Here is a 26,070-nt window from a genome sequence, read left to right as displayed (position 1 = left end):
GAATATAAATGTGGGGGGTCAAAACTTGCAGCATATGCATTCCTCTCCTTCCTCTCAGTTTTAAGTAAAGTGAAGGACACAGAAAACCATGAGGATTGGCAGAAAAACTCCTAGGATGCCATGTGGCTTGTCAGTCGATGAAACAGATGTGCTGCTATAAGATGTCCCTTTGGTTTCTTTAAAATGTGCAGTTCAGACGCAGCAATAATGCGATCAACATAAATACTGGAGCATATTTCTAGAATTTTTTGTAACTTTGAAATGAATATACCATAGCGAGGTTCACAGCATGTCATCCATCCTGAGGTTGACCATGTTGGAGGTACTGAACGTAAAAAATGCAACCGAACTTTCAACTGTTTCTGTTTATTGCTGCTCAGTTTAGTCACCCAAATACCAAATATACTGTATAAGCTTCTAAGAACAACAAACTAGTTTCTTATCATTTCACATCTTTCATAAATTGGTTGAAGAGGAATGTTTTAATTGTTTATATTATTTTGACAGGTGAGCATTTGGATCCAAGAAATTGTAGACTAATAGACTCAAAATCCTAAAAATCTCAAAATTTAAAGATCAGTCGATCATCTACCTTGGCTTTCACAATAGACATGTCATTGATTTAGAGCTTCAAAACCTATGCAACACTGAGGTATTCTGCTGTGTATAGAATTGGCAGAGAAAGAGGTAGGAAATAGATGGGTCATCATTTTAAGACACGTGCCGGCTCGCACAGATCTTCACCACGTATTAACCTTATAGTTTCTCAAAATATTGCACCCTTTCCTGGTGCCCAAGCCCTCTGCTGTAACTGAACAGCTTCCTGAACATTTCAGTGGTTTAAACTTCTATCCTAACATCTCAGTATCTCCAACATGGCCGTGCATCTGGTTTACTGGCCAAACCGTGACATTGGTGCGAACACATTATAAATGGTTTCTTTTTATAGATATGCTGATTCTGAAGATTGGGCACCAACAGTGAGATCATAATAAAAAGGAAACACCCATAAGATTAATAAAATATAATTAACACCAGTAACAAAGCAGGTCAGAATTTCCAGGGGACAATTAGCTCTACACTTAATTACAGCCTCAAAAAATATTGTTGAATTACTCTGCTAAAGTAATTAAATAGATTTGATCGACCTTGAGGTAATAAGATATTTTGATCAGGAAGAACACAATGCTTCACAGGCACTAAAACCATCTCAGATTTCCTATTTACGGTGATGATGATATTATTGTAGTTGTACAGAGTGTAGAAGTGGCAAAACCCCCTGTTCATGAAAACTGTGGCACGGTGTAAATTTGTCAGTTATCATGATAAGGGTGCTCAACAACAAGAGAGGTGACAAAAAAGCTCCTCTTCTTTTGTAAATATCAAGTCCTAGTTTGTTTTTTTTACCCTCATCAAATGCTGCTGCTGCTGCTGCTGCTGCTGCTGCTGCTGCTTGACACGAGAACTGAGTGCAACAAGTACTGCACATTTACGTTTTGCACATGAACTAGGATCTCTGCAGGCTTGATGGCGCCTGAGAATTTAAGCCTTGGCACACCAAACTGAGAAATGTATGAAAAATAAACCACTAAATTGCAATCCAGGCTGCTTTTGTGCGCAAAAACTTTTGTGAGCAAAATCCCACGTTATTATGAAAACCTTCTGTTAAAACATTATGTATAATTATGATTGTGAAGCCACCTGCAAACCTAAAGAAATTAAATGAGCAATTTTCTTTCTCTTCTTTCTCTCACTATTTTTTCTGATTGTAATCCAAAATTATATGATATGCAGATTATACACATGTACACACATGCACACATCAAAACCCTCTATATCACAAATTCGAGAGGCCCTGCAATCTGCTTCTGATATGAAAAAATCAGACCCATTTTCCTTTTCACAAACAAAAAACCTCCCCAAAAAAACCTACAAATGTTTCTTGGTGTGAGGCAGAACCTCAACTCCAAATCCAATTCTGTAGTTTTAATTTGTTAAGACAGCAGATAAAATTGAAAAAAACATTAAATATCTAGGTGTGTGGATTGACCCTGAATCCCCTTTGAGCCATATACTGATCATGACATTAAAAAAGTAAATTTTGGCGTTCTGTATCATTCCACGTCTTGCATTTAATGTTAGCAAGAGACTTCTTGCACTTACTTACCCTTACACACCATGAAAAATTGATTACGCTGACCGTTTACCAGAATGCTCTAAAACTGATCTCCATCCTCTCAGTGTTACACAAGAAAATACTGCAGATTTATACTTTTTCCTTTTACACACAGCTGCATAATGTTAGATACACTTGGGTGACTCCCTCTAGATGTAAGATCCCAGTTTCACTGGCATCAGTTCAATTCTAAATGCATTGACTGGTACTGTCTAAAATTTTGTCTAAAACAATTCCCTGTTCCTCTGCATCAAGTTATTCACAAAGAAGCTCTGATCTGATTCTTTTTATCGTCCCCTCGTATCCAGGGAAGTTAGGAAAAAGCCTCTATGTTTCTGATTGCAATAAGCTACCTAAAAGATAAATCGTTGTTCCTTTTCTTCATCTAGTCTTGTAAAGTTTGCAACTGTTTTCTTCTGTTCTTTTTTAATTTGTTGTTTAGTTTGTCTGTCTGATGGTTTGTGGTTGTCTGTTTTGTCACTATTTTGTCTTTTGTCTGTGTCTTTTCATTAATAGGAGTGGGTGTTATGGGTGGATTATAACACCCACTCCTATTATTGAATATGTGTTTCATATTGTGTCTTGTACTGTTTTCCATTTGTGAGTGTTTCATGGGGACCGCCTTGACTTAACTTGTGCAGGATGTGTATAATCACAAAGTGAACACATCCATACCACACAGTAAATATTTCGTCTTATTTATACAGGTAAATTTGACTGAGCGTGCATATTCTTTCTGAGCAGCACGTCACTTCACAGTAACACAATTCAACCTTCTGTTCACCTCTCTGATAACCTGGCTGGCGACCAAACTGGCTCAGTGGGTTTCTTACCTTCTCCCCAAGGGCCCTGAGGCTGTCCAGGAAGCGCGGCCAGAAGTCCTTGAACAGTGGACGGTCAATCTTCTTCAGACTGTCTTTGGTGCTGGCGTCCACACTGACATACAACTGGGTAACTGGCACCAGGCTCCTGGAAATTACAGAACATATGGAGGAGGAGAAAGGATAAGAATGATCCAGTTTGACAGAGAAAGCGAGTCTGAATACAAAAACTAGGGAGCGGTTTAAAAAAAAAAAGTGAACAAAAAGAATAAGTTCCATATCTTTTCTTGAGTCTCAGTCTGCCACACCGTCATCAAACCTTAACACACACTTAAGAACACGAGTACACTTCTGTCAGCTCTCTGAAGCAGGCCGTTGTTCTCCTTCAGTCTGACACAAGGCAGAAAACATTTGGGCTTAATATAGACCTGTCGCTCAGCTCCACTCAGTATACCTTTCATTTTCCTGTCTTGATTCAACAATATACATGCAGCAACATGGAGTCAAACACTGTCTGTTGTTGTGCTAAATGCAACAAATTTGTTGTGAAACGGTAAAAGGCAATATGAAGGGGTGGAGAAGGAGGAAGCCGTGGATAAACTAGGAGTGCTTCTTATTTAGATGTAACTGCACTCCGACAAAACCTGTAAGAAGAGGAGGACACCAGAAAAGTGTAAAAGATTCACACTACTGAAACAAGAAGAGTGCCACCCTTTCATGTGTCTTCAGATTAAAGATTAAAGAATATTTGCTGAGCAGGAGAACATGCAATTATGTCATGATGGAAAAATAACCAAAACAAGAAGAAAGGAAGTCAGGAAAGTCAGCTCTCTCAACTTCTACTTTTTCCAGACTACTGTAACTCGCAAACCCTAACCTCCACTTGGTTCAGATCGCAGCAGAGAGGCTTCTTACTGGATTTAACAGACAACATCACATCACCCCGATCCTGGCTTCCCTGTTCGTTTTAGAATTGATTTTTAATATTTTACAGATAACTTCTAAAGCCTGTCTGGCTCTGGCCTCAAGTTACGTAGTTGAAATGTTGCCCCCATATAAACCAGTTTGCAGCCTTGGATCCTTGGGGGCGGGGCCCCTCTGGCTGTTCCAAAGTTGAGGCTTAAATCTAAAGGTGATCACACTTTTTCCATCAGGGCCGGTCGACTTTGGAACGACCTGCCTGAGGAGATAAGACTCACAGACTCAGTGACATCTTTTAAATCACCTCTTAAAAAAACTTTTTATTGCTTTGCTTTTATGTGAAGTCTTTTTATCTTTTATATTCTTTTTATTTCTATTTATTTATACTGACAAGATTATTATTTTTCATATTCCTTTTACTTCTTTTTCTATATTGAAAGTTTTTCATGTTTTTATTGTTTTCTTATTTGTTCTGTCTTCTCTCTGCTATGTTTTGCGTCTTTTGCTTTGTGTTGTAATTTTCCCTTAATTTTAGGTTAAGCTTTTGTTTGACCTCCCTGTTTGGATTTCTGTTGTCATATTGCGTCCAGGGTATCCTGCTCTTGTTTTGTCTGTCAAAGCACTTTGTAAACTCTGTTTTTAAAGCTGACAGCTAATACTACCATCATTATTATTGCGAACCTCTATCCTCCCCGACAGTTGCCACCACCAGTCAAAGCAGGGGTGGAGAAGACATTCAATAAACTGCTCGATCAGGTGGCAGACAGGAAAAAAATGGCTGACGGCTGCTGTCCTTGCCTTCAACCTGCTCCATGAGTATATGATAAGTCAGCTTGTGACAGGCAGGTTAGCTGACATATTGGCTATGTGAGTTTATGTCTTCATGACAACCTGCAAACCCTCTGGACAGAGTGGCTTCTATAGATTTAAGATCAAAAGACACACAGAGTGACAGAAACAAAGGTAAACATTTGGACATGAAAACTTGACAAAAATGTTTATTTCCATCAGTTTCAGCTACATGTGGCTTCCAGTTTCTGTTGGTTTGAGAATCTGGTAACTGTATAATGGAATTTTATGGAAGAACAATGACAATAAAAGATTTGAGAGAGTGCAAACAAATTTGAGCCCTACTTAGACTGCAAGTCAACCATTGAGAGCACAGAGGCAATATAGCAGGTCTCAACCATACGGATTGCCCACTTACATTGGACAAATAAAATGCCCTATTTTGATACCTGATTATTCGTCAAACTATTTTTTTTTATGCAAATATGGCAGAAAATGCGGTTTTCAGCCTCTCAAATATGGAGGTTTCCTGGTTTAATTTCCCACTAAATGAGTATCTGTGTTTTGGACTAACAAAACAAGACATTTAAAGATATCACCTTGGACTTCTAAAAACCGAAATGGACATTTTTTCACTATTTTCTGACATTTTACGGACGTTGATTAAACATGACAATCAACTTAAGTCTTTTTGTTATCTGATGCATGCTAATAAATTTAAAAAAAATGTACAGGGGCAAGTAAAAACTGATACTGGGCAAGTAGATTTCTGACCCACTTGTCAGACTGAGCAGTTGTACAGTTGTCATCTGTAGACTTCCTAGAAATTTTACATCTTTACATTTATGAGGACAACGAGTATGAAACTGATTCAACCCAAATAATTGTATTTACACGATTCTTCTGTATGAAGCAAATTTTATTATTTTGTTTAAATAACTAATGATTTTTTAATAACTAGATCAAGCACTTTGTAGCTGCAGCAAAAATGTAAAAAAAAAAAATCAGACATGATGTGCTTGTTTATGTGGATGTGAACGGGCTCAATAAAATAAGAGCACACTAAATTTCAGTCTGTAGCTGCTGAAAATAAACAAGTCACTAGAATTATTCTACACTCAATTGGTAAAAGTGCAAGGTAACCTTTGTGTTAGCTCACATCATTAATAAAACTATAGTTGTCTGCTTTAAAATGCTGCCTAATGTTGTTTTTTCAGTCCATGGCAATGTCGCCCTGAAAACACTTTGGGCAAGTTCTTCACACTGTATACGGCATGTGTGATGTAAAAAGGCTTTGTTTTTTTTAAAACAAAAGGGTGTCAGAGAGGTAAACAGCTACAGTGTTGTGTTGACAGAGCGCTGAAGAGAAGCAATAGTGCTGGAAATAATAACACTCTAAAGGTCAATTCAGTCTGTTTCCTTCTCAGACAAAAAACTTTTCATGTTGATGCTCACACCCCCCCACACATCTAAAATACAAAGCAAAGAAAGGTCTCTGTGAGTGTGTGTGTGTGTGTGGTGTGTGGTGTGTGTGTGTGTGTGTGTGTGTGTGTGTGTGTGTGTGTGTGTTGTTGTTGTTGTTGTTGTTGTTGTATGTAAAGCCATCTGAGGTGGAATCGTCTTTTATGAATTTTTCATACAGTTGATGTAGGTGCAGTAAGGTTTGTGCCTCTAGGAACTGAACTTCTCTGTCAAAGAAACAAGGATGCAGAAACTGGAGATCTGAACTCTTGTAGGTGGTTGTGATTTGCTGGATTTGGATTTCAGAGAACTTGTACTGGGCTGTCTTAAACTCACAGATGGGCACTTCTCTGGGAAAATACTGGGATATTTCCAATCACTTTAGTATAATTAAAAGCTTTTGTTGAACTAGCAACAAGTTGTCATTAGACATAAAGCATGTTTCAGAACTCAAGCTTCAAAATTCAGCAATAATGGTTAAAGGGCAAGTTCACCCAAATAACAGAAAAATATATATATAACTTAACAGTTTCAGTTTGACATGCAAAGGTTTAGACATGTCTGCATTGAAATTCTGACGCCACTGTATTACAGCTGACCCTTTGTAAATCCCACCTCTGTTGGAACCTCGGTCAATTTCCTCCTTTCCTGTTTCCTGTACTTAGAAATGCTATGTGCTAGGTTGTTGCTGGGAGACCTGTAAAATGGCATAAATATATATTTTTATCTTAAATTACCTAGTGTTAGCAAAATGCTAGCTAACTAGTTAGCTATAACTCTGTAGCTATTGTATTTGCTCCATAGCAAATGCTTGTTTTTTATTTTTATTTTTTAGGCTTTCATGTCTTAAATAGGACAGGAAAGGGAGAGAGCGAATGAGAGAATGACATGCAGCAAAGGGCCACAGGTGGTAGTTAAACCCACGACTGCTGCAGAGGACTCACAGCTTCAACACATCGGACAAACGTTATACCAAACGAGCTACCAGGCCACCAGCAAATGCTTCTTAACCAGCTAGCTAATCCACATCAATTGTTAACTTGCATTTTGCAAACATTAACTAACTTAAGCTTATATGCAATATATAAATCTAGACGGGGCACTGCCGCTCAGCTTTTCCTCACCTAATTTTGCCTCGTAGCCACGTGGCAGTGAAAAATTCCCCTGCAGCCCAAAAAGCATTTTCCCCATAAGCCACCATTATAAAAGAGAGGTGTGCAAAACTGTTGACAGGACACCTCAAACTGCAAATAAGGTCAGTTATTTCTATGATGAATTTTTGATCCATGGAGCTTTTATATTTTTAAAACTGTCCTTGAGCCGAGAAAAGTGATTTAAAAATCTGTGACAAAATTAGAATGTAAAGTCGGCAGGCCGGGAGGGAACATTTTCAGTGGGTTGTGGGTATATCCAGGAAGCAAACCCGGAAGATAGAAAACATTCTGGACTTATGTTCTAGGCCAGTAGTTCTCACTGGACTGAATGGTTGCCATGTTTGCTTACACTATAGTGTTTTTTTTCCCAGAATGGCAAAGGCATGACTCATCCTGCTCGTCCTCTGATTGGCTTATCCAGATATTCTTCACCTAACCCAAACCAATCCCACTCCTCACGCCTAAACTTAACCAACCCAGCTGACCAAAACTAAGGCAATGAGTAATACCAAATCAGAATAAGAGTCGGGTGGGTCAGGACTTTGCCATCCTGGAAAAAAAAGAGCTGGGTACCAAACTTGCTCAGCTGTTGTATCACAGAGCAAAAAGGGATGGGACTTAGGAGGGGTCAACTGAAGTAAAGTGAATTTTGTTTATGCTGCTAGAAGCACTGAAAGTTTAATTGGACAAAGTATGTATTGCTGATTTTTAGTGTTTTGAGCACAACAAACAACTCCACTCCAACACTTTGCAGCCTCATTGTTCAGGGACACACAAAACTCATAATTGTGGAGACTGAACCTTTTGATCTTTGCTGCTAAGGAATAATCTAAGTACAAAGACACACTCAAACTGCCTACTTTCTTATTCACCCTCACAGACTTCAAAGTAAAGAGCTTGCGAAGGCAGGGAATAAAAATATACCAGAGAAACGTAAGCCAAAACAGACTGGCTGCAAAGGGTAGAGAAAGGAAAGAAAGAGTAGCAGGAAAGAAAGAGTGACACCCACACAGACAAGGTGTGTGTGTCTGTTTTGCCCCTACCTGATCTCCTGTGGGAACTGTGCATTGGTGACCAGGAAACTGGAGATGTGGTGGGAGTGGAGGAGGCGGATGAAGGTGTTGATTTCGGGGTACATGATTGGCTCACCCACCAGGGAGAGGGCACAGTGCTTGGCCGCCAAGCCCTCCTCGTACCGCTCGGGCTTCACTCCAGGGACACCTGGAGGGAGAGAGGTTTTAAAGTCGACTCCACCTTTGACTTAATCGATGTCTCTGTACAATAAAAGGAGGAGCCTCATATCCTCCAGCATAAAAAACTGTGGGAAATAACAGCATGAGGTCAGACTTTGAAGTGAGGTCAAACTCAGCAATTACATAAAACCAAACAGGCACAAGAGAGACGTGTGGTGCTGCTGAAAAATAGGGAGAGGAGAAGAGGAGAAACAGTAAAACTTTGAGAGTCGGGCTGAGAGCCCAGTCCATCTCTCTCTCTCCCTCTCTTTCCACTGGGTGGTCTTGGACTCTACCGCTGTTCAGCGGAGCAGAAGTCTACAGGGTGCTATAAAAATATGCTCTGCATAAGTTCCTGAGGAATGACTGTTATAAAATTTAATTGACTACTGCTATAGGATCATTAAATAAAAGAAAGAAAACAAGTTATTTATAGTAACAGTTGAAAAGAAAGTGAAGAGACATTAAACACAGCACTTAACTGAAGCTATAAGCATGAAATGTTGCTGTAAATTAGTTTTCCTGAACCAGCAGGAGAACTTTAAAGTGATTAGTGACTTTTTTAACGGGAAACCGTTGCTTTATAAGCATAATATTGATCTCTCAAAAGCAAATAAGTAGGGACGAGCAGGACACGGGAGTTGCTGGACCACTGCCACCAGTGTTTCTCAAACTTTTTACACTGTTCACCATCCTCAGAAAATATCAAGCTTTCAAGCACCACCTTACTGTGGCACTAGTTGGTGTTAGCAGGTGTTGTAGACACTGGCCCTTCTTAAGTAACCACTAGGTCTTGAGATTAGTTCACCATCGTCCACTTGATTTTCAACATGGCTGCTGAAAATATTCTCCTCCTGATCTGCACATCTCCTCATAATGGTTCCCATTTGGAGCCACAACTGCAGTCTTCTTTAACCTTTCATTTTCAGTCTCTTCTCTTAACCTCGGCTTACTATCTTGGCATCAGTTTAAACATTTTTTTTTTTTTAAGGAGTCTGATTTCTTTGGAGAGAGTTATTTGGTTTATATAATAGCAGTCTCCTCTTTGAAAAGGTTGGTGATGGCAAAGTAAACCAGTGAAAACAGTCTAAATATAATTTACACTTAAACTGATATTGATTTTTTTGGATGGACGCACTTTTAAGTGGCTAAAATACATTTTGCTGCTGACTCTGTCCACAGTAGTATATTGCTTAAATTCTAAGCTGCCTGTGCACAGTGGGGGCGTGCTGACCTCCATCAACTATATTTAATACACTATCTGTGAGTACTTCACACAACCCCGCTTTAAATAATCTGAACTATCCCTTTAAGAGTGACCAAGCAAGCCTAATTAGTTACAGTTACAGAAATTATGATTGCCCAATTGAAAAAAGCCTGCAATTGGATCATGACTACAGGACACCAAATTTACATAAAATTTAACACAAATTAGATTCATTGGACAAGCAAAGTAAGATTAATGAACACAACCGTCTGGGACACAATACTGAAAAAGAACAGGAGAGATGATACGAGTCTTTATTTGAATATGCATGCAGACTATGCAGACAGTGCATATGCAGATACATTAAATATAATCTGTGACTTGATCAAGTCTGCTTTTGGGATTTGGAGGGGGTATAAAGTAAAGTGACATAAATGCAGCAGCATATAAGCCTGCTTTCTGCCCACAGCATAAAGCATTAAACGTCGTATGACGTGGCAAGAATTTGATGGAGACAGGGAATAAACAAACAGTAAAAGCTTTAGGGGAAGAAGTTTCATACACTGTCATGGGGATTTAATGCAATATTGCTGTAGCTACAGCAGTTGCCAGTTAATTTGAGAGTACATGCGGTGAATCTTAATCAAATAAAACTTTGGACTATTGCCTTCATGTGCTTTATAAAACTGTTTATGAATTATTGATTAGTCTGCAACATATTCTGCTGTTGAACCACAGAAATCAGCTGTTACTGTGCCATCTTTCAAGGACAAATTACATCTCGCAACAGCTGCAAAGACATCAAACAACAGACTGTCCCTGAGGAGGAATCCCACTTAACTCTGCTCATAACCAGCTGAGGGTGATGGTGCGTGTGTGTTAAAACAAGTGTGAGAAACCTCATTAAATGTATATATCTTATGGTCTTAGTAATGTGAAATTCCATTTTATTCCCACATAATTCCCAGTGGGGGTAGGGGGGGGCTCTCCTTTCTGAAGTGGATCTATCAGTGAGGACGTGGGGCTCCATTACAAGTTGTGTAATGATGGTTACAGAATTAGAAGCTGCAGAATTGATTCAAGGGAAGACATCTATTACCAGAGACCTTCAATATTCTCAGCGCTTGACCTGCATTACGACACCAAGACTCACAGAAGATGGTAAGAAGTTATCATCCTCCAGTTTACAGCTGTAACAATTAGTTGATCAAACAATTAGTTGCCAAGTATTAAATTAAGCACCAACTATTTCAAAACTAGTCATTTTGAGTCCTTTTTTTTAAATGTACAAAATCTTTATTTACTTTGAACTTCTCAATGTGAATATTTAGGGCCTGAACAAAAATGGATTTCATTTTTGAGGGGCTAAATGTGCCTGAAAGCCCACGAAACAAAAAATCAAAAGCACTGAAAATCTTCATCTTACATTGATTTTGGGCGTGCGTGTAGCAACATGGTTTCCTTGCATCTCATATAGTGCAGCCCCTGCTGCACATTTTACCTAGATCTCCCAAAATCAGTAGGCAGATGTAACATGCCAAGACTTGCAAAAAGGTCTCTTGGAGCCTTACCCTAAACCGAAGAGAAGTCAGCCATTTTTAATTTAGCTGTCATTTGATACGATGTGTTTGTGTGTCTCCCGCCACGGATGTTGAATGGTTGGCGCCATCTTGTTGTGGCGAAGACAGTTTGATGGAACATCAAGGACCACTATAGAAATAAGTCTTGGACTTTATTGTGTTATCCCTGACAATGTCACACATGCTGATAGTACTTTTACTTAATTTTGCATGATTTGTAGGTGCTTCCTACAGAATTGGGTCAGGGAATTGGGGCACAGCGTGGTGTGGCCTCAAATTTCAATGTTTTGCCTTGAAACAGGAAGTTATTGTAACTTGAGCATAAATGGTCCATTCTGCCCCAAACTTTACGTTTGATAAAAGTGCCAGCCTGAACACATCTACCTGACAATATTCAGTCATAGTCATAGCGCTACCTACTGGCAACAGGAAATGACATGTTTTGGACTTGTCAGATGTGGTCAGAAAGGCCTTGAGACCTTGCTGATGCTGTAATTTAAAGTTTGTGAGTTTTCATTAAGAGCTGTTGCTATAGCAAGGCATTATTTGCAATGAAACAGGAAGCTGAGAGGCTAGGGATGCTCGAAAACTGCTGAAATTCAGCACACCAGAGGTGGCCAAAACTGATATCTGATATGTCTTTGGCATGGGTGTGTCAAAATGGTTCAACAGTGGCCCCTCCAATATTTCAATGAAGCAGCACCACATGGCACGTTTCATCTACATGTACTTGGAGCCAAGTCAGCCATTTTGAATTTATTGTTTCAAAAACTAAATTCAAATAAAACATTTTTATGTCTTTCTTTGTTTTTGTCATATTCAGGCATTGTATTTCAGATTTCTTTATTCATCTATGACAGTAAACATTTAGGGACATCACCCTGAGCTTTAGGAATCAGTGATCAACATTTTTCTTTTTACCATTTTCTGACATTGTATGCGCCAAACAACTAATTAATTAATCGCGAAAGCAACTGACAGGTTAATCGATATGAATTCATTGCAGCTCTACTCCAATTTACAGAATTATTCTCCTTGTTCATTTGCTTATGATGTTATGAAACACACTCAACACTTTCCCGGTGGTTTTGTTTTGTGTCTCCTCACTGCATTCGCTTCGCAAAATTAAACAAGGACATAGGTGCTTAGATGGAAGGATTCAGCGTAAAAGTACAGTATGCATGACTGGAGTGAGTCATTTTAAAAATTAAAATTCCTGTGTTGTTGGAGCTAAGAGAATCACCGAACAAAATATTTAATTCATGCATTGACTTAGCTGCAAAAGTCAGAGCATCACTTAGCTTCTCACTGATATGCAAATATACCATGCAGTGACATAAAGTTACCTTATTGCCTAGAGCACAACACACACTCACGCAGGACCTTCAGAGGTAAGTGCCAACCGAACAGCATGAACTGTGTTATATCTGGAGTACTGATGTAAAATGCATGATCAAATGAACAAACAAATAAAACTACAAGCCAAAAAATCCCAACCAACCAGCCACCAGAGTTTTCAGAAAAGGTGCATTCAAGCACCTAAAACCACATTTAGGAATACAAAAATTAAAACTTTACTGTCCACAATCTGGAAGTTGTCTTCAGTTTCACAATAAAACATGTTCTAAAATTACAATATGCAATGTACATACAGTGTACATCGTCTCTGCATACAGGCCATGTCACCACATCTTTAAGGCTTGGAGCACTGGTTTGGTTTCTTTTCACCCAGAGAAAAATCCAAGTGAACCTGAATGCATCACTACAAACCAAATGAGAACGTTCACTCTGCTTATTGGTCAGATGTGTCCAGGGCAGAACGAAGAAAGTAAACACAAGAGGAAGGTCCTGTGTTCTAGACTAGTGCATATTTCTGTGTGAAATGTTGCTGTGGATCATAACATTGAGCAAAATCAGAGGTGGCATTTGCTCATAACCATGGTAATTATCTGGGCAATATTCCAAGCAAAACTATACCGGCAGAATGCTGAATGCATTTTGAGGAAATGTCTTGAAAACAATTAACTGCATCACACTTTGCAAAGAAGATGTGCAGCCTCCAGACAAGCTTTTTAGCTCAAAATCGCAGAATACACTTGATAGTTTGGTCGGATCACTTTGGAACACAAACAAATTGGACATACCAGACCGAGACCATGTCCTCCAGAGGGTCTCAGTGCAGTTGCTTTGGTCTGGAGCTGAGTACAACAACTGTGTTCAAACCAAGAAACTTTGAATCTCTCAAATGTTGCATTGCTTTATAGTTTAAAACTATCCCTATCCATTCAGGAATTTTCATCTTTTAGACTAAAGGTAATTTGACCAGGTCAAGTTTGCAGTTAGTTACAAATCTGAAAAGCATATTTCAACCATCTCTGCCTCCTCTCTGTCTCTCCAGCCAGTGTGGCTGTCCTGATAACACTGCCTTCATCTTCCAGAGATCGAGGCTGCAGGAAGAGATGTTTGAACTTTGGCTTAGACCAAACAGTCTGACATAAAACAGGATTAGAAGGTGTTGCACGCGACACAGGAAAAGCATAGTTTACATCACCAATACGCTTCAACAGACTGACATCAGAATTGGGGTGTTACTTGCACAATGATTCACTTTGTGTTGCTCCTCCATTCTCCTCAATCGAGCTTCAATAAATGCTTCTGCATAATACATCAACTAGAGCTCCTGAAACTTCTTCAACCATGAGTTAACCATCTCACAGGATTTTCTTCACACTAATAGAGTTACATCCTGCCAAAACATCCTGTGTCAACCAGAATTAAATCACATTAAAGAAAATACCATTTCAGGGGGTTATTTATTTAAGTTAACAATTAACAAAAACAAGAACAATTTGACACAACACTCTACTGAATTCTCTATACATTTTGAGCACAAAATTATTACTGGACTGTGGGCTGGATTCTGACACTCATGAGGCAGGATTCAGATGATTATTCCAGGCTTTGGTTCTCAAGATCATATTAAAATCTTTACAGGTGGAGAAGGGCCTGACAAACAAAACTTAAATGACAGCTGAGAGAGCAATAAACTATTTTTCATGTTTAAAGGATGACTAATAAGTTCTTATTATAAATGTAGGCCTGACGTTTAAAACTGCTTTTGATGAGACCTTTCAGGCAGTCAGAGCAGAAACCAATCTGTTTAATCACAGAGGTTTTCAGAGGCATTGTCTGGATAGTTCATTGTGCTAGACATTATAAAATGTATCACTGACATTGGGAAATGGAGTCGACTGCTGCCTAATGTGATTTTATAGTGTAACTGGAAAGAAAATTACAGATGATAATGACAATATAGGCTTGCTCTTTGCTCCAGTGTGATTCTAATTAGAAAAGCAAAGCTCTGCTGTGTGTGTCTAAAGTGTCTAAAAATGTGCGTTTCTTTATTTTCTGCACAAAATGTCCCAACTGTAATCCCCTTTGTGACAAATGTTTTTTTTTTTTTTTTAGTCTAAGTGAACTAAGAAGCGGCTTACTGTCATCACAAGCTTATGTGTGCTATTGTTCTACTGTAATCACATCAGGAAATTACATTTTCTATGATGACATGCATTATAATACATCATAAATGTCTCCTCTGAGAATGATATTAGCTATAAAATAGCCCTTTGAAGAAGATATGTCTCACAAGCTTTTAGCATTTGGCATCTCTGTCATTTCATGAGTACAATTGCTTCTCTGTTTTATAATGGGATCAGCAGTGGCTTTGAGGTAAAAGAGGCAGCCCTCTGACAGTCAGGTCGCAGGATCAAGCCAGGCCTTAAGAATACTTTGACTGCTCTGCCACAGTCACACATGTCAGCTATACAATATTTTTATGTCGATGTACTGTATATGAAATTTGTTAAAGGAGCAATATGTAGCGTTTGCATGTGCAAAAGTGATTACAGCAGTCCAAATACAGAGCTGGAGCCTCAGACTGTATATTAAATGGATTGAAATCCTATCTAATATACAATCTGTGGTTAAAGAAAGTTGTTTCCCTCTGTACCCCCTCCTCCCCAGATTTGGGGAAGCTCAGGCAGGCTACAGGAACACTGCAGGAGTGCAAGATGTGTGCAACATTGTAAATTGACAATGACAGGTGACAATGAGTCCTCAACTATAAGTTGATCAGCTGTTCATGACTGTCAGTTGTGTGTCAATGTAAAGTTAAGCCTGTTATCCTGAAAACAAAAGCCCACTGCTCTGGAAATACACACTCTGGAGTTTGAGTTCAGGGACTACTTGACTGCCAGACTTCATTAACACATTGCTCAATCAACAGACAACAACTCATTCGGCAATCATCTGACAACAATTTGAACTCTAATTAATGTGAAACAGGCAGAGAAAAACTTAGCTCAACATGTTTCCTGTGATTACATATCATTGTCACTTTGATGTATTACAGTAACATCAAATTGAAATTTTATCAAAATAGCAATATGGCCTACTGCAATTTTTAAATCGCAGGATGCACAATATTTGTGGAAGGTGAAATGTGTGTCACAGTACCATTTTAAATTAAATACTGTGAAGCTGCAGAGGTGTCCTGTCCAACACATCATTCTCTAGACTTCAGAAAACATCTTTGTTTAGTGCAGATCCCTGAAAAAAATAATGCATCATTATTTTCAATAAAAATTAGAATAACGGTGTAAAAATTATCCTTTCCTCTTATATCACAAACTATATCGCAAGTGCAATATCAGCCAAAATAATTGCAATTAGATATTTCTTCAAAATCGTTCAGCTCTATCAAATATAATAAGATTTCTGTATATTTTTGAATCGGGGCACCAGTACCAGCTGGAGTAGACTGTGGATCCCAGAGGAAAGCGTTTGGTACAGGCTTTTGTATGAGTTACAATAAAAACACAAAAGAAATCAACAATGAGCTGAACTGGAAAGAAGACAGGCTGGCAAACTGAGTTTGAGCTTGACAGGAATGGTGTTCAGGTGTGTGTGTGTGTGTGCTGACAGGGGTCTGCAGGCTAATTTCGTTCTGTGTCTCAGCGGGCTGCACAGCCGCAGTCATGTCACAAAAAGTATTAACTTTGCAACATACCTGTGAAATAATGAACAGGATGTAGTTTGGACTGAGGCAATGCAAGAGCTTATTGCTGCACTGCAGCTGATGCTCAAGTGAAAGGAACTCAGAAAACAACACTGCTGAGAAAGAGAACTGTATTTATGCTGTTTGTTGTTAGTCGATTGTTGTTAGTCGATAGTCGATTGACAGTAAATTAATCATATAAATTATCTATCACCATTTGCATGTTACAGCAGCTAACTGGGAGGATTTGCTGCTTTTCTATTTCCATCATTCTAAATTTAACAGACGTAGGTGGTAACGAGTTATATTTACTCCGTTTCATGTACTAAAGTAACATTTTTTGAGAAAGTACTTGTCAGAGATGTTTTAATGCAGCAGAGAAAATATCATTACTTTTTAGGGCTGCAATTTACAATTATTTTTTCATGATCAATTAATCTCTTGATTATTTTCTCGATTAATCTTTGTTTGTTTTGAAATGTTGATCAGTGTTTCCCAAAATATAGGATGACGTCCTCAAATGTCTTGTTTTACTCACAATCCAAACATATTTAGTTTAAAGTCACAGAGGAGTTCGTGAGTGGAACTTTGGTGACTTTGTAGCTAGATTTAGTGACTTTTTAGACCTTCTTAGTGACTTTACTTCTGAAAAGGTACTACCAGCACCGGGGTCCCTCTCCTCTAGAACTGTGCGCTGACAGTCGGTGTGTGATGCTGCTTTCTGCAGGAGTGGGAGGTCAGTGAGTTTCAATCTGAAACTTTCTCCGGATTGTAACTTTCAAAGTGTGAGAGAGCTTTTCTCATTCTTTCTCTCTAGATTAGGATGTTCCTAAAGCTTGCAAATATCTAAATAGCTTGTCTCTCACTCTTTCTCACCATATAAAAAAAGAATTAATTTGAATAAGAATGAGAAAACAAATGTGGAGATCATCAACATTAAATAGTTTGCTGGATCTTGTAAATATTCAAATAGCTCATTTACAGATTTTTTGGAAACTTTTTTATTTATGCAATGTTCCTGTAGTGAGTTTGTTGTTATTTGGCTAAAGATTTCTCTGTCTACCTTTTATATGTCTGCTAATCTTTCTCTTGCTGCAACCAACAAAACCATTAAGCTTTATGTTAATGAACACATAATTACGCCCTCAAGATGCTAATAAGCATCTGACGTCGTCTGGTGACTTTTAGCAACTTTTGGAGGTAGTGCTAGCTGCTCAAGAGTTGGCAAAGTGGATCCTGATTGGATCTCTGCAGACACTGTACACATATTAATACCAGCTGTAATCAGATTAAAACACACACAGATAAAATCGGGATATGTGATACATTTTAATGGAACATGTGAGGAGCGTCAGGTATTGAAGAGAAGAAGAAAAGATTTCTTATTAACTTCTTAATTGAAAAACTTATCAATAGATTCATTTATACAAATAAACAGCTGCACTCAAGTTCTTGTTTACAACCTCTAAATCCATCTGGAATACAAACAATTTACCAACTGGTGCTTGTTTGCTTTAATAAACGTCTGATAAATGTGTCAATGCCATGTTTTGACAACATGTTTCCAAACCTCTCAAAGAAAATCTGCTTAGGGAATACTCACAGGATTATCACTAAATTCTGTTTTGACTGAGCTTTGGGCGTCAGACCAACTGTCCTCAGCCAATGCTGGTAGCAGCCAGACAAATTAAGTCCTAAATGCCAATAGTTTTAGTACAAGTAGTACAAACAGAGCCAAAAAATGTGGATACAGAGCTAATTCTTCTATTACAAACTATTACATACTGTAATTCAAATTTAGCTCATATTCCGCTGAACCCTGAGCGAGGTCACAGCTAAATCTTGTTAACTTTTGTGAAAAAACGGTGAAGTTTGACAAATAAGACAAACTGAAGGTGCCAGATGGGGAAATTAAATTGCGTGTGTAGGTTGAGAAGTGATTGATGAGGTACTAAAGCAAGAGTGTGACGAACCAGCAGACAGAACATCAGCATTTTGATCTTCATTGTGCTTCATTACACATCAGGTTTCAGGAGGTCATGAGCAGTAAACTGAAGATAGTAATGAGGCAGAGCGTGCACAGCGGAGCCATATGCTATTGTGTCCACGCTTAGTTCTGTAAGAAGGATTAATATTCATGATGTGTGCTCAATAGTGTAGCTGATGGAGTAGCCAGACCGGAGAAACAAAGTGAGTGAAGAGGAGACAACATTCATGTTTGCATTAGAGCTGCACACAGTTAGGCTTTGAGACTTTACATGGTGAAACTTTTAACAAACTTTAGTTGGCTGAACCTCGTGTGAGACTGAGTTGCAGTTGAGTTGCATAGTGCAAAGCCCTCTGCAACACACCTGTCTGAAATACAGCAGCAACAATTCCACAGCTCTCAACTTTGTGGAACAAATAAAGAGCCAGTAGGTCGTGTTTTTGCCAGTAAAAAAAAGCAATACAACACATCTGGACTGATATTATCCAGTGAGAAAATCATCTGAAATTAGATGTAAGGTTGCAAATATAATTAAAATGACACTTTCCCCTTGATATAATCTACTGAGAAACTAGTTTATGAAAAAAACAAGAAACCAGCTACAATTTAAGGGGAATGAAAAAGCACCATTTACAGAGAAAACAGTCAAATTTGGTATTTCTGTTGAAATTCAGATTTTGAATTTTGTTCTTACAAATTATTCTCTTTATTAGATGTGTTTTGATGTGTTAATTTGAGAAAAGCTGCATTTCTTTTACTTGCTTATTATTTATTTATCCTCCAAAAATGTCACATCATCATGTTGACCTTTTTGTTTCAGTAAAAATGAAAATTGTGATGCAAAAATGTTCATTCCCAGTAATGCTGTCTCAAATTGAAACATCTGTCAAAATAATCACATTGATTTTTTGTTCATATATATATATATATATATATATATATATGTATATATATATATATATATATATATCACACTGTGCAGCTCCAGTGCGCACGACCAACCTCTGAACTGTCGAATCATATTCTGGTGCTTCTCCAGGGCATCCTCCAGGATTTTCTCTGCAGGGTCCATCTTCCAGCGCCACTCTGTGCCCACAGGGTTGGTGTGATGTCTGTTAGTGGAGCACACAGATAAACAGATGAGGAAATTTCAGCAGACACACTTTAACCACTCTGTTAGGATTGCTACTATACCACTTATTCAGAGCTGGAGCACTAAGTATCAACTGACAGCCAGCATCGCTCTGAGGTATTACTGTAAGTTTAGATAGATTTAGGGCATTAGACTGACTTAAGCAATATATTTCACTGGATTGAGAGGAGCATCCCTCCAACAATGAGTCAAATATCAAGACTGAACAAGTTTATTTTCAAACTGAAAGTGAATAAGGGCCATTTGTTTCCCAGTATGGATGGACTCAATTTTCTTTCAGCCAATACTGACAGCCAATAATTACCTGCTTCTAATGGCTGACAGTGTTAAGATAACCAATAGTTTCATGCCCAAATGTTTTTTTTTTTTTAAATGTTCATGTAATCTTTAGTTTATGCACATCTGAGGGTATTAAAGGTTCAGATGTATTGAGCAAAGATAGATGATTTAATATTCCACAGTTCTGACCAAACCAAACCTAAAAGACACCATCATTGTGTTGTACACGGTATAACGTTAAATTTCTTTTGTTATAAAAAAAAAAATAAAATCATAATACTGTCAATATTTCAGAGGAGGAGTTGGTTCCAAAAAGTAGAGTGGAAGGCTTCGGTTACAGAGGATCAGATGTACAATAATCCACTGTAATATGTAAGAAGTGCAAAAAGTCTGGAACAGCAAGAGAGAGGAATACAACAAACTAAATTCACCAACTCAAGCAGAAGCTCCTAGTTGAGTATGCGGAGAGCTCGACAGTTATTGAGAGTTCTAAACAAAAATATTTTTAAATATTTTGTCATATTGTTGTCATTATAAACAAAATACCCTAAAATATTATGACATTACATTAATATTGCCCCCAGTTAATTGATTTATTTTTTCCTACTAAATTTATAGAGCTTTTAGCCTAATAATTCAAATTACATGCAAATATATTAAATACATAATAAAAAAGAGGCTTTTATGTAACAGAAAGCCAATGTCTGCTTTGTCTGCTATAACTATTTTTTAAACACTTTATTTGTAGAGATTTTTCATTTATCATACAAGACATGAACACAGGCTGCCATCTCTAGTTGCAACTATGTGCAAAAAAGAGAAAGGATACTGGAAGGTAAAAAATAAACGAATACAACCAACCAACATATATTGTGCATAAAGCATCTCATGCTATAAAAACATGAAGTGAAAGAGCATATTCTTATGTAAAAAACTGCACCTTCTCTGGGTGTTATTAACACCGTCTGACTGTCTAAGTGTGATGTCTAGGTGCAACAACAGATCCCGAGGCATCACAAATTTCAGGCTGTCAGTCTGTCGCACGCATATGCACACACTCACACCACACATGCTGGCCTCGCACATCAAATCTAATTCCACCTGTTGCTGCAGAGAGGTGGACGCAGAGGGCAGCTGCAACAATACGCCTGTGCCCTGAAATTGCTTACTTCCTGTCAGCCTACATAGCTGCTTTTAGAGACTCTGGCATATCTGCGGTGACAGGGAGGCAGTTCACCGCAGCACATTCTGACAGCGACCTTTCAGAGCTCAACACAGTCACCTTTTCAAATGGAACTTGAGGGGAGTAAACGGGCCCATCTCTCACCAATGTCATGATGAATCAGCGTCCACCTTTAGGCCTCGCAGTTATGCTGGCCATTAGTCCTCTGCAAATAAATCATTGACTCATTTGCCAAAGAAAGATCATCGCTCAGTGACAGCCTTACTAACAAGGTAAACAAGTTAGGCTTAGAAAAGGAGAAAATAATAAGGCAGGCAATTATCCCAAAATGCTACTAAAACTCTGAGTACCCAGCTTTTCTGTGGCAGATGTCCCAAGAATATGTTGTTCTTCTGAAAAATACCACCTTTAACAACTAGTTTAAGTCTCAGGTAAAGTGACAGTAGTGTTTATAAAATCAGTAAAGAAAAGCAGCCAGGTAAACAATGCAGCTGAGCAAGAATGGATCCCCTGGAATAGAGATTCAGTTAGCAGCTAAAAAGTACTGAGAGCTGAACATAAAGAGACAATTAGAAACATCTCTCTCTCTGCACACACATGAGCTGAGTATCACAGCACACGCTTGTTCAAGAGGGAGAAAAGGAGGCTTGTCACAGGTTGGCGAGACGTCACCGCAGCCTTTTTGGAGGCGGGTCGGGGCTCGCTTTGGTAGCAGGTCCATCTCATGCGAGGCTTGTCGCGATAAAAGTGGTAATGGAAATGCAAAGCAGCGCAGCACGGTTTGACACCGGTGCCACCATTATGACTGACGTGAAAATACATAAAATACAGTAGTGTAGGCCTATCCTGTCCAGCTACAGACAGCTCTCACAGGAGGCAGGTTTATTCCTAATGTGAAGATTATTTATTGTTGGCCGCTGTCGGCCACAGACACACTACTGTACCTTCACAATAAGACAGAGGCTTATTGCCGTCACAGTTTAGCTCTTATGTGCATGACTGTAGCTACACGAAGGGCTGATATTAAAACAAGAATATTACAGGAGTATTTCAATTATGTTTTCAAATTAATTTATTTAATTTTTAAAATTCTAGGAGGGTCTAGAGTTTGAGAGTCTAGGCTCTGGATCTTTATCCATCTTTGCAGAGGTTTTATCCTTCATGCACATACCTCCAGCAGAAGACACACTTATTAGCACAGGCGAGGCTCGGGGTCGTCTCCATGCACCGGTGGGACTCAATACCATAAAAAGTGTGCTTGTAACAGCCTCCTCTCCCTCGCAACATAGACTGAAACACAGAAACGACACCTTCAAAGTGATATGTGCATTCAGTTTGACAGAAAGTGTAATGCTTTATTCAGATGAGAAAATTCCATTACCTTGGTCCATCGACAAAGCTTTACTCCTGAGTGACTTCCAATTAGTTTGTACCCTGCAGAGAAAGAGACAGAACAATAAGGCTCTCAATCAGTAAACTCCTCTTTGAACCAGGACCACGGTGGCCAAATTCAGCCCATAATTAATATATTGAGAGGTGGAAATTATATGTTCTTTCAGTCAACAAAGCCCTGCTCAACATTCACAAAGTCATATTCATTTGCAGTCCTCTGCTCGGTTACCGAACAGCTCCACCGCAGCGACCGGTGGCGGCTCAAGGGCAAGTCTGCGGCGAGAGGGAGGGGACGGCGTTTCAAATTCCCTTTCAGCACAAAAGGCGGATAAAGTGTTTCAAATTCACTTTCTTCACAAGTCTGCCTCTCTATCCTCTTATATTGTCACAGCCTAATACCACGGACTACAGATGGTCACATTCGGGTGAGTCCTATGCACGTCTTTGTTATTTTATTTTTTTTCTTTTAACATATCCTCTGTGATGTCTGTCAAAGAGAATACTTTTATCTTTATCACTTAATCTGCTCAAGAAAAAAAAACAGACCATGGGGATTCTGCCTCTGGAGGGAATCAAGAAAGGCTCAATTTTAAAGTCCCAGTGTTTAAAGAGGCTGATAGTTAAGCCGTACAGCGACAGAAGAACCTGATGAGGAATTCAGGTAGTAACTTTTTAAATTAGAGCGCTGTTTTGCTATTAAATCCTTGCAGCTGAAATATCTCACTAATTCTGGAGAATTGGGATAAACCAGTATTTTGACAGTTATTTTTTCATTTTACTCATTAAGTTTTCTAAGAAAATACACTTTATAAAAACAGATCAAACTCTTGGCTGTGAAACCTTGTAATGGGCCGACCTCTTAGTGATTTATTTTTTTATTAAATAGAGTTGTTTTCTCGCAGCTGAAGTCTTGAATTTCGTCAACACTGTCAGACACACAGATGTCACAGTATTATAAACGATATAAAACATGTAATGAAATGTTTTCTGTGGTTCATGTTGCATGAAATACAGGTTCATTTAATTAGCTGTATAATCAAGTTTGTATTTGAATTCAAGATATAAATACCATTACTATTACCACTAACAATTTCTATTGATAATGTAATTTGTATTTGTGATAAACAACATACAATATTAAATAACAGCTTTATAGTTTAATAATTTGTCATTTTAAAAATCATTGTGAACATAATTAATATAACAGGAAAACTTCTCTTATTTCTGTGTGACAGAGTTGATGTCACATACAGGGACGTGTCCAGACTCTTCTGTCTGGGTGGTCCAAGTGGGATTCTGACTTATTTATTTTTATTAAGCTGAAAAAAGTACTACTTGTAATTTCAAACACATTATTTAGTTATTGAACAGAGCTGAGAGTTATGTCACCTCTGTCAACACAGACGTCAACTTTATAAGATGGAATATCTGATGGATGTGACGTCTTACAAAGTTGACAAAATGTTAAATTTTTTCATTTCACAGCATAGTCGTAATGAACAGCCATATTTTTAAAACCATAATTCTTATTTAGCTTTGATTTAAAAGAGCAACAAAGTTGACATGTTGTGGTTGAGACACATCTGATAGCAATATTATTTAATGAATTTGTGGAAAAACAGAAAGTTCACCAGTAGTTGAGAAGTATTCACGCCTTTTTTTAAACCAGGAAGTGAGACAGGGGATTAAATCGTGTTTTTTGTTGATGGAAATCTGGGACACAAAAAATATATTTTAAAACAAATATGACTATAATAGCATAATTTTACACCTATGTTATCAGTAGGTGTAAAATTTACACACTTTTAAATAGTTTGAAGTTGTGAATTCTTGTCTGGGACAAGTGTGTTTTCTGGCAGAGCGGATGTTCAGAAATCAAAAAATTAAAGTAAATGAAAACATTTTAGAAATTTCGTACATTTCACATAAATAAATCCTTAAAGAATGGCAAATAGAGTTTCAGTAGTATTCATTTCAAAAGTTTTTTTCTCCCCTCAGTTCTCAAGAACGGGTGATGTAATTAAGCACAGTGTGATATTTGTGCGTCAGGGTGTGTACGAGCTCTCACTGCTTCCACAGATCTCAACTTTGCTGGATGAGTCAAATACAAAATGTTATTCATCGAGGCTGGTTAGAGAGTATTTGTAGAAGGGGAGGAACGGTGAAAACACTCATTTGTTGATTCACCGTCTGAATGAAACAGCTTGCCACTGATCGAGGACGTTCCTTTGATAAGTTCCTTTTTTTTGGTAACTATAAATGGTCAAACACACAAGGAGGCACACACACAGAATTCAGTTTCTTTTTGCTTGAACACCTAATGATTATTGTGGCCATTTCTCTTTGGGGCAAAAACATGCTGACCAGCATCAAATTGTTTTTCCACCTGAAAATACCTCGAGAACACATTTCCTCCTCTAACCGCACTCCTACAGAAACAACTGCAAGACACATAAAAATATATAATCCCAGCCCGACAATACTGCGGAAACCACAGTAAAGAATTTCCCCTGCTGGCAGTTTATTTAACTATTAATGGTCTTAATGTAAGCAACATTTCCTTGTGTTTGTTAGGGAAATTGATTTCCAATGTCTGCATGTCCTTTAATGTGTCCGTGGGGAGGATCAAGCCAATGTGAGTGGGAGGTGGATGTAGAGAAGGAAAGAAAGGTCTTCCCCTTCCTCCGTTATCACCGAGAAAGTACAGTACGTGCTATGAATAACTCTACTTTGATGCATCAATACTTGAGACAAAATAAAAACGGCCAAGAGCTTCGCCAGGAGGCATCATAACATCAACAGACCTGAAAGTTCTGGAGTTCATGAGCACATGCGTGTGTGTTCATGTTAGGGCTGCAGAATTAATCAAAATATTATCAAAACTGAAATATGGATAAGCCAAGTTTCCTACGCCTTTCCCAGAGTCAAATTCAAGCACTTCTCAAGAATATTCAAGGTGCACTTTCCTGCCTTTCCAGTATTTTCAATAATTTCCAGCACCCATAAGAACCCCCCAAAAAACAGACTGAAAGTCAAACGTATCTTCCTGTGATTATATAGAGATCACCTGTTTCTCAACAAGTTCTTTAAAGCTGCCTTAAATTTGCCACCAGAACTAATCAACTGAAGGCTTCCAGGTACCTGCTGCTAGAATTAGCTGCAGAACAGAAACAAGTCCTCACTCACAGGATCTCTAATCTGTACAGAACAAAATCAGCGGTGCCCAAGTTATCTGGGTGCAACATCACTCACATTTCTGCAAACACTTCATATATACTTTGATCTGTGATTCTGTGCCCTCCTCTCTGAGTCGCCTGAGGGAAATAAAATGAGCAGGGAGAGGATGTGTTTAATCAAAATAAAAATAGAAAACTTTGTTTGAAGAGCATTTCATAGTCTGTGATGTTCATGGATTTTCAAAGTAGTGAATCCTCAGGATCCACAGGAGGTCATCTAAGTGGATTCTCAATAAAAGATGTTTCCACTTGTTTTTAATGAAAATTAAACAAATACAATCTGAATTCTGAAAACTTTATTTACAGAGGAATGTCACCAGTCTACAAAATTCATGTAGAGATACTTTTGGTGGCTGAGGCATGGAAGGGGACATCAGAGGTAGATTTAAAAGCAGCTTTGGTGGGATTTGAAAACATTTTCCTTTCACTGATTATTCAGGAAA

The 26,070-nt window shown here is 38.3% G+C and overlaps 1 protein-coding gene across 1 annotated transcript in view; it reads right to left on the bottom strand.

Annotated features, from left to right (window-relative positions):
• The window catches only part of tyw1 (tRNA-yW synthesizing protein 1 homolog (S. cerevisiae)), a 103,872-nt gene that overhangs the window by 47,910 nt on the left and 29,892 nt on the right, over positions 1-26,070 (bottom strand). The window contains exons 9-13 of the mRNA XM_084717502.1: positions 22,381-22,433; positions 22,171-22,289; positions 19,387-19,496; positions 8,366-8,543; positions 3,010-3,145 (exon numbers count right to left, since the gene is read on the bottom strand). Coding sequence (XP_084573628.1) covers positions 3,010-3,145; positions 8,366-8,543; positions 19,387-19,496; positions 22,171-22,289; positions 22,381-22,433 — 596 coding nt within the window. The remainder of the gene's footprint in view (positions 1-3,009; positions 3,146-8,365; positions 8,544-19,386; positions 19,497-22,170; positions 22,290-22,380; positions 22,434-26,070) is intronic.

The sequence above is a fragment of the Lutjanus erythropterus genome, chromosome 4, assembly GCF_056507025.1.
Source record: "Lutjanus erythropterus isolate fLutEry1 chromosome 4, fLutEry1.hap2, whole genome shotgun sequence".
NCBI lineage: Eukaryota > Metazoa > Chordata > Actinopteri > Lutjaniformes > Lutjanidae > Lutjanus > Lutjanus erythropterus.
The sequence above is the reverse complement of the archived record's forward strand: the minus strand, read 5'-3'. Positions and strand labels throughout refer to the sequence as shown.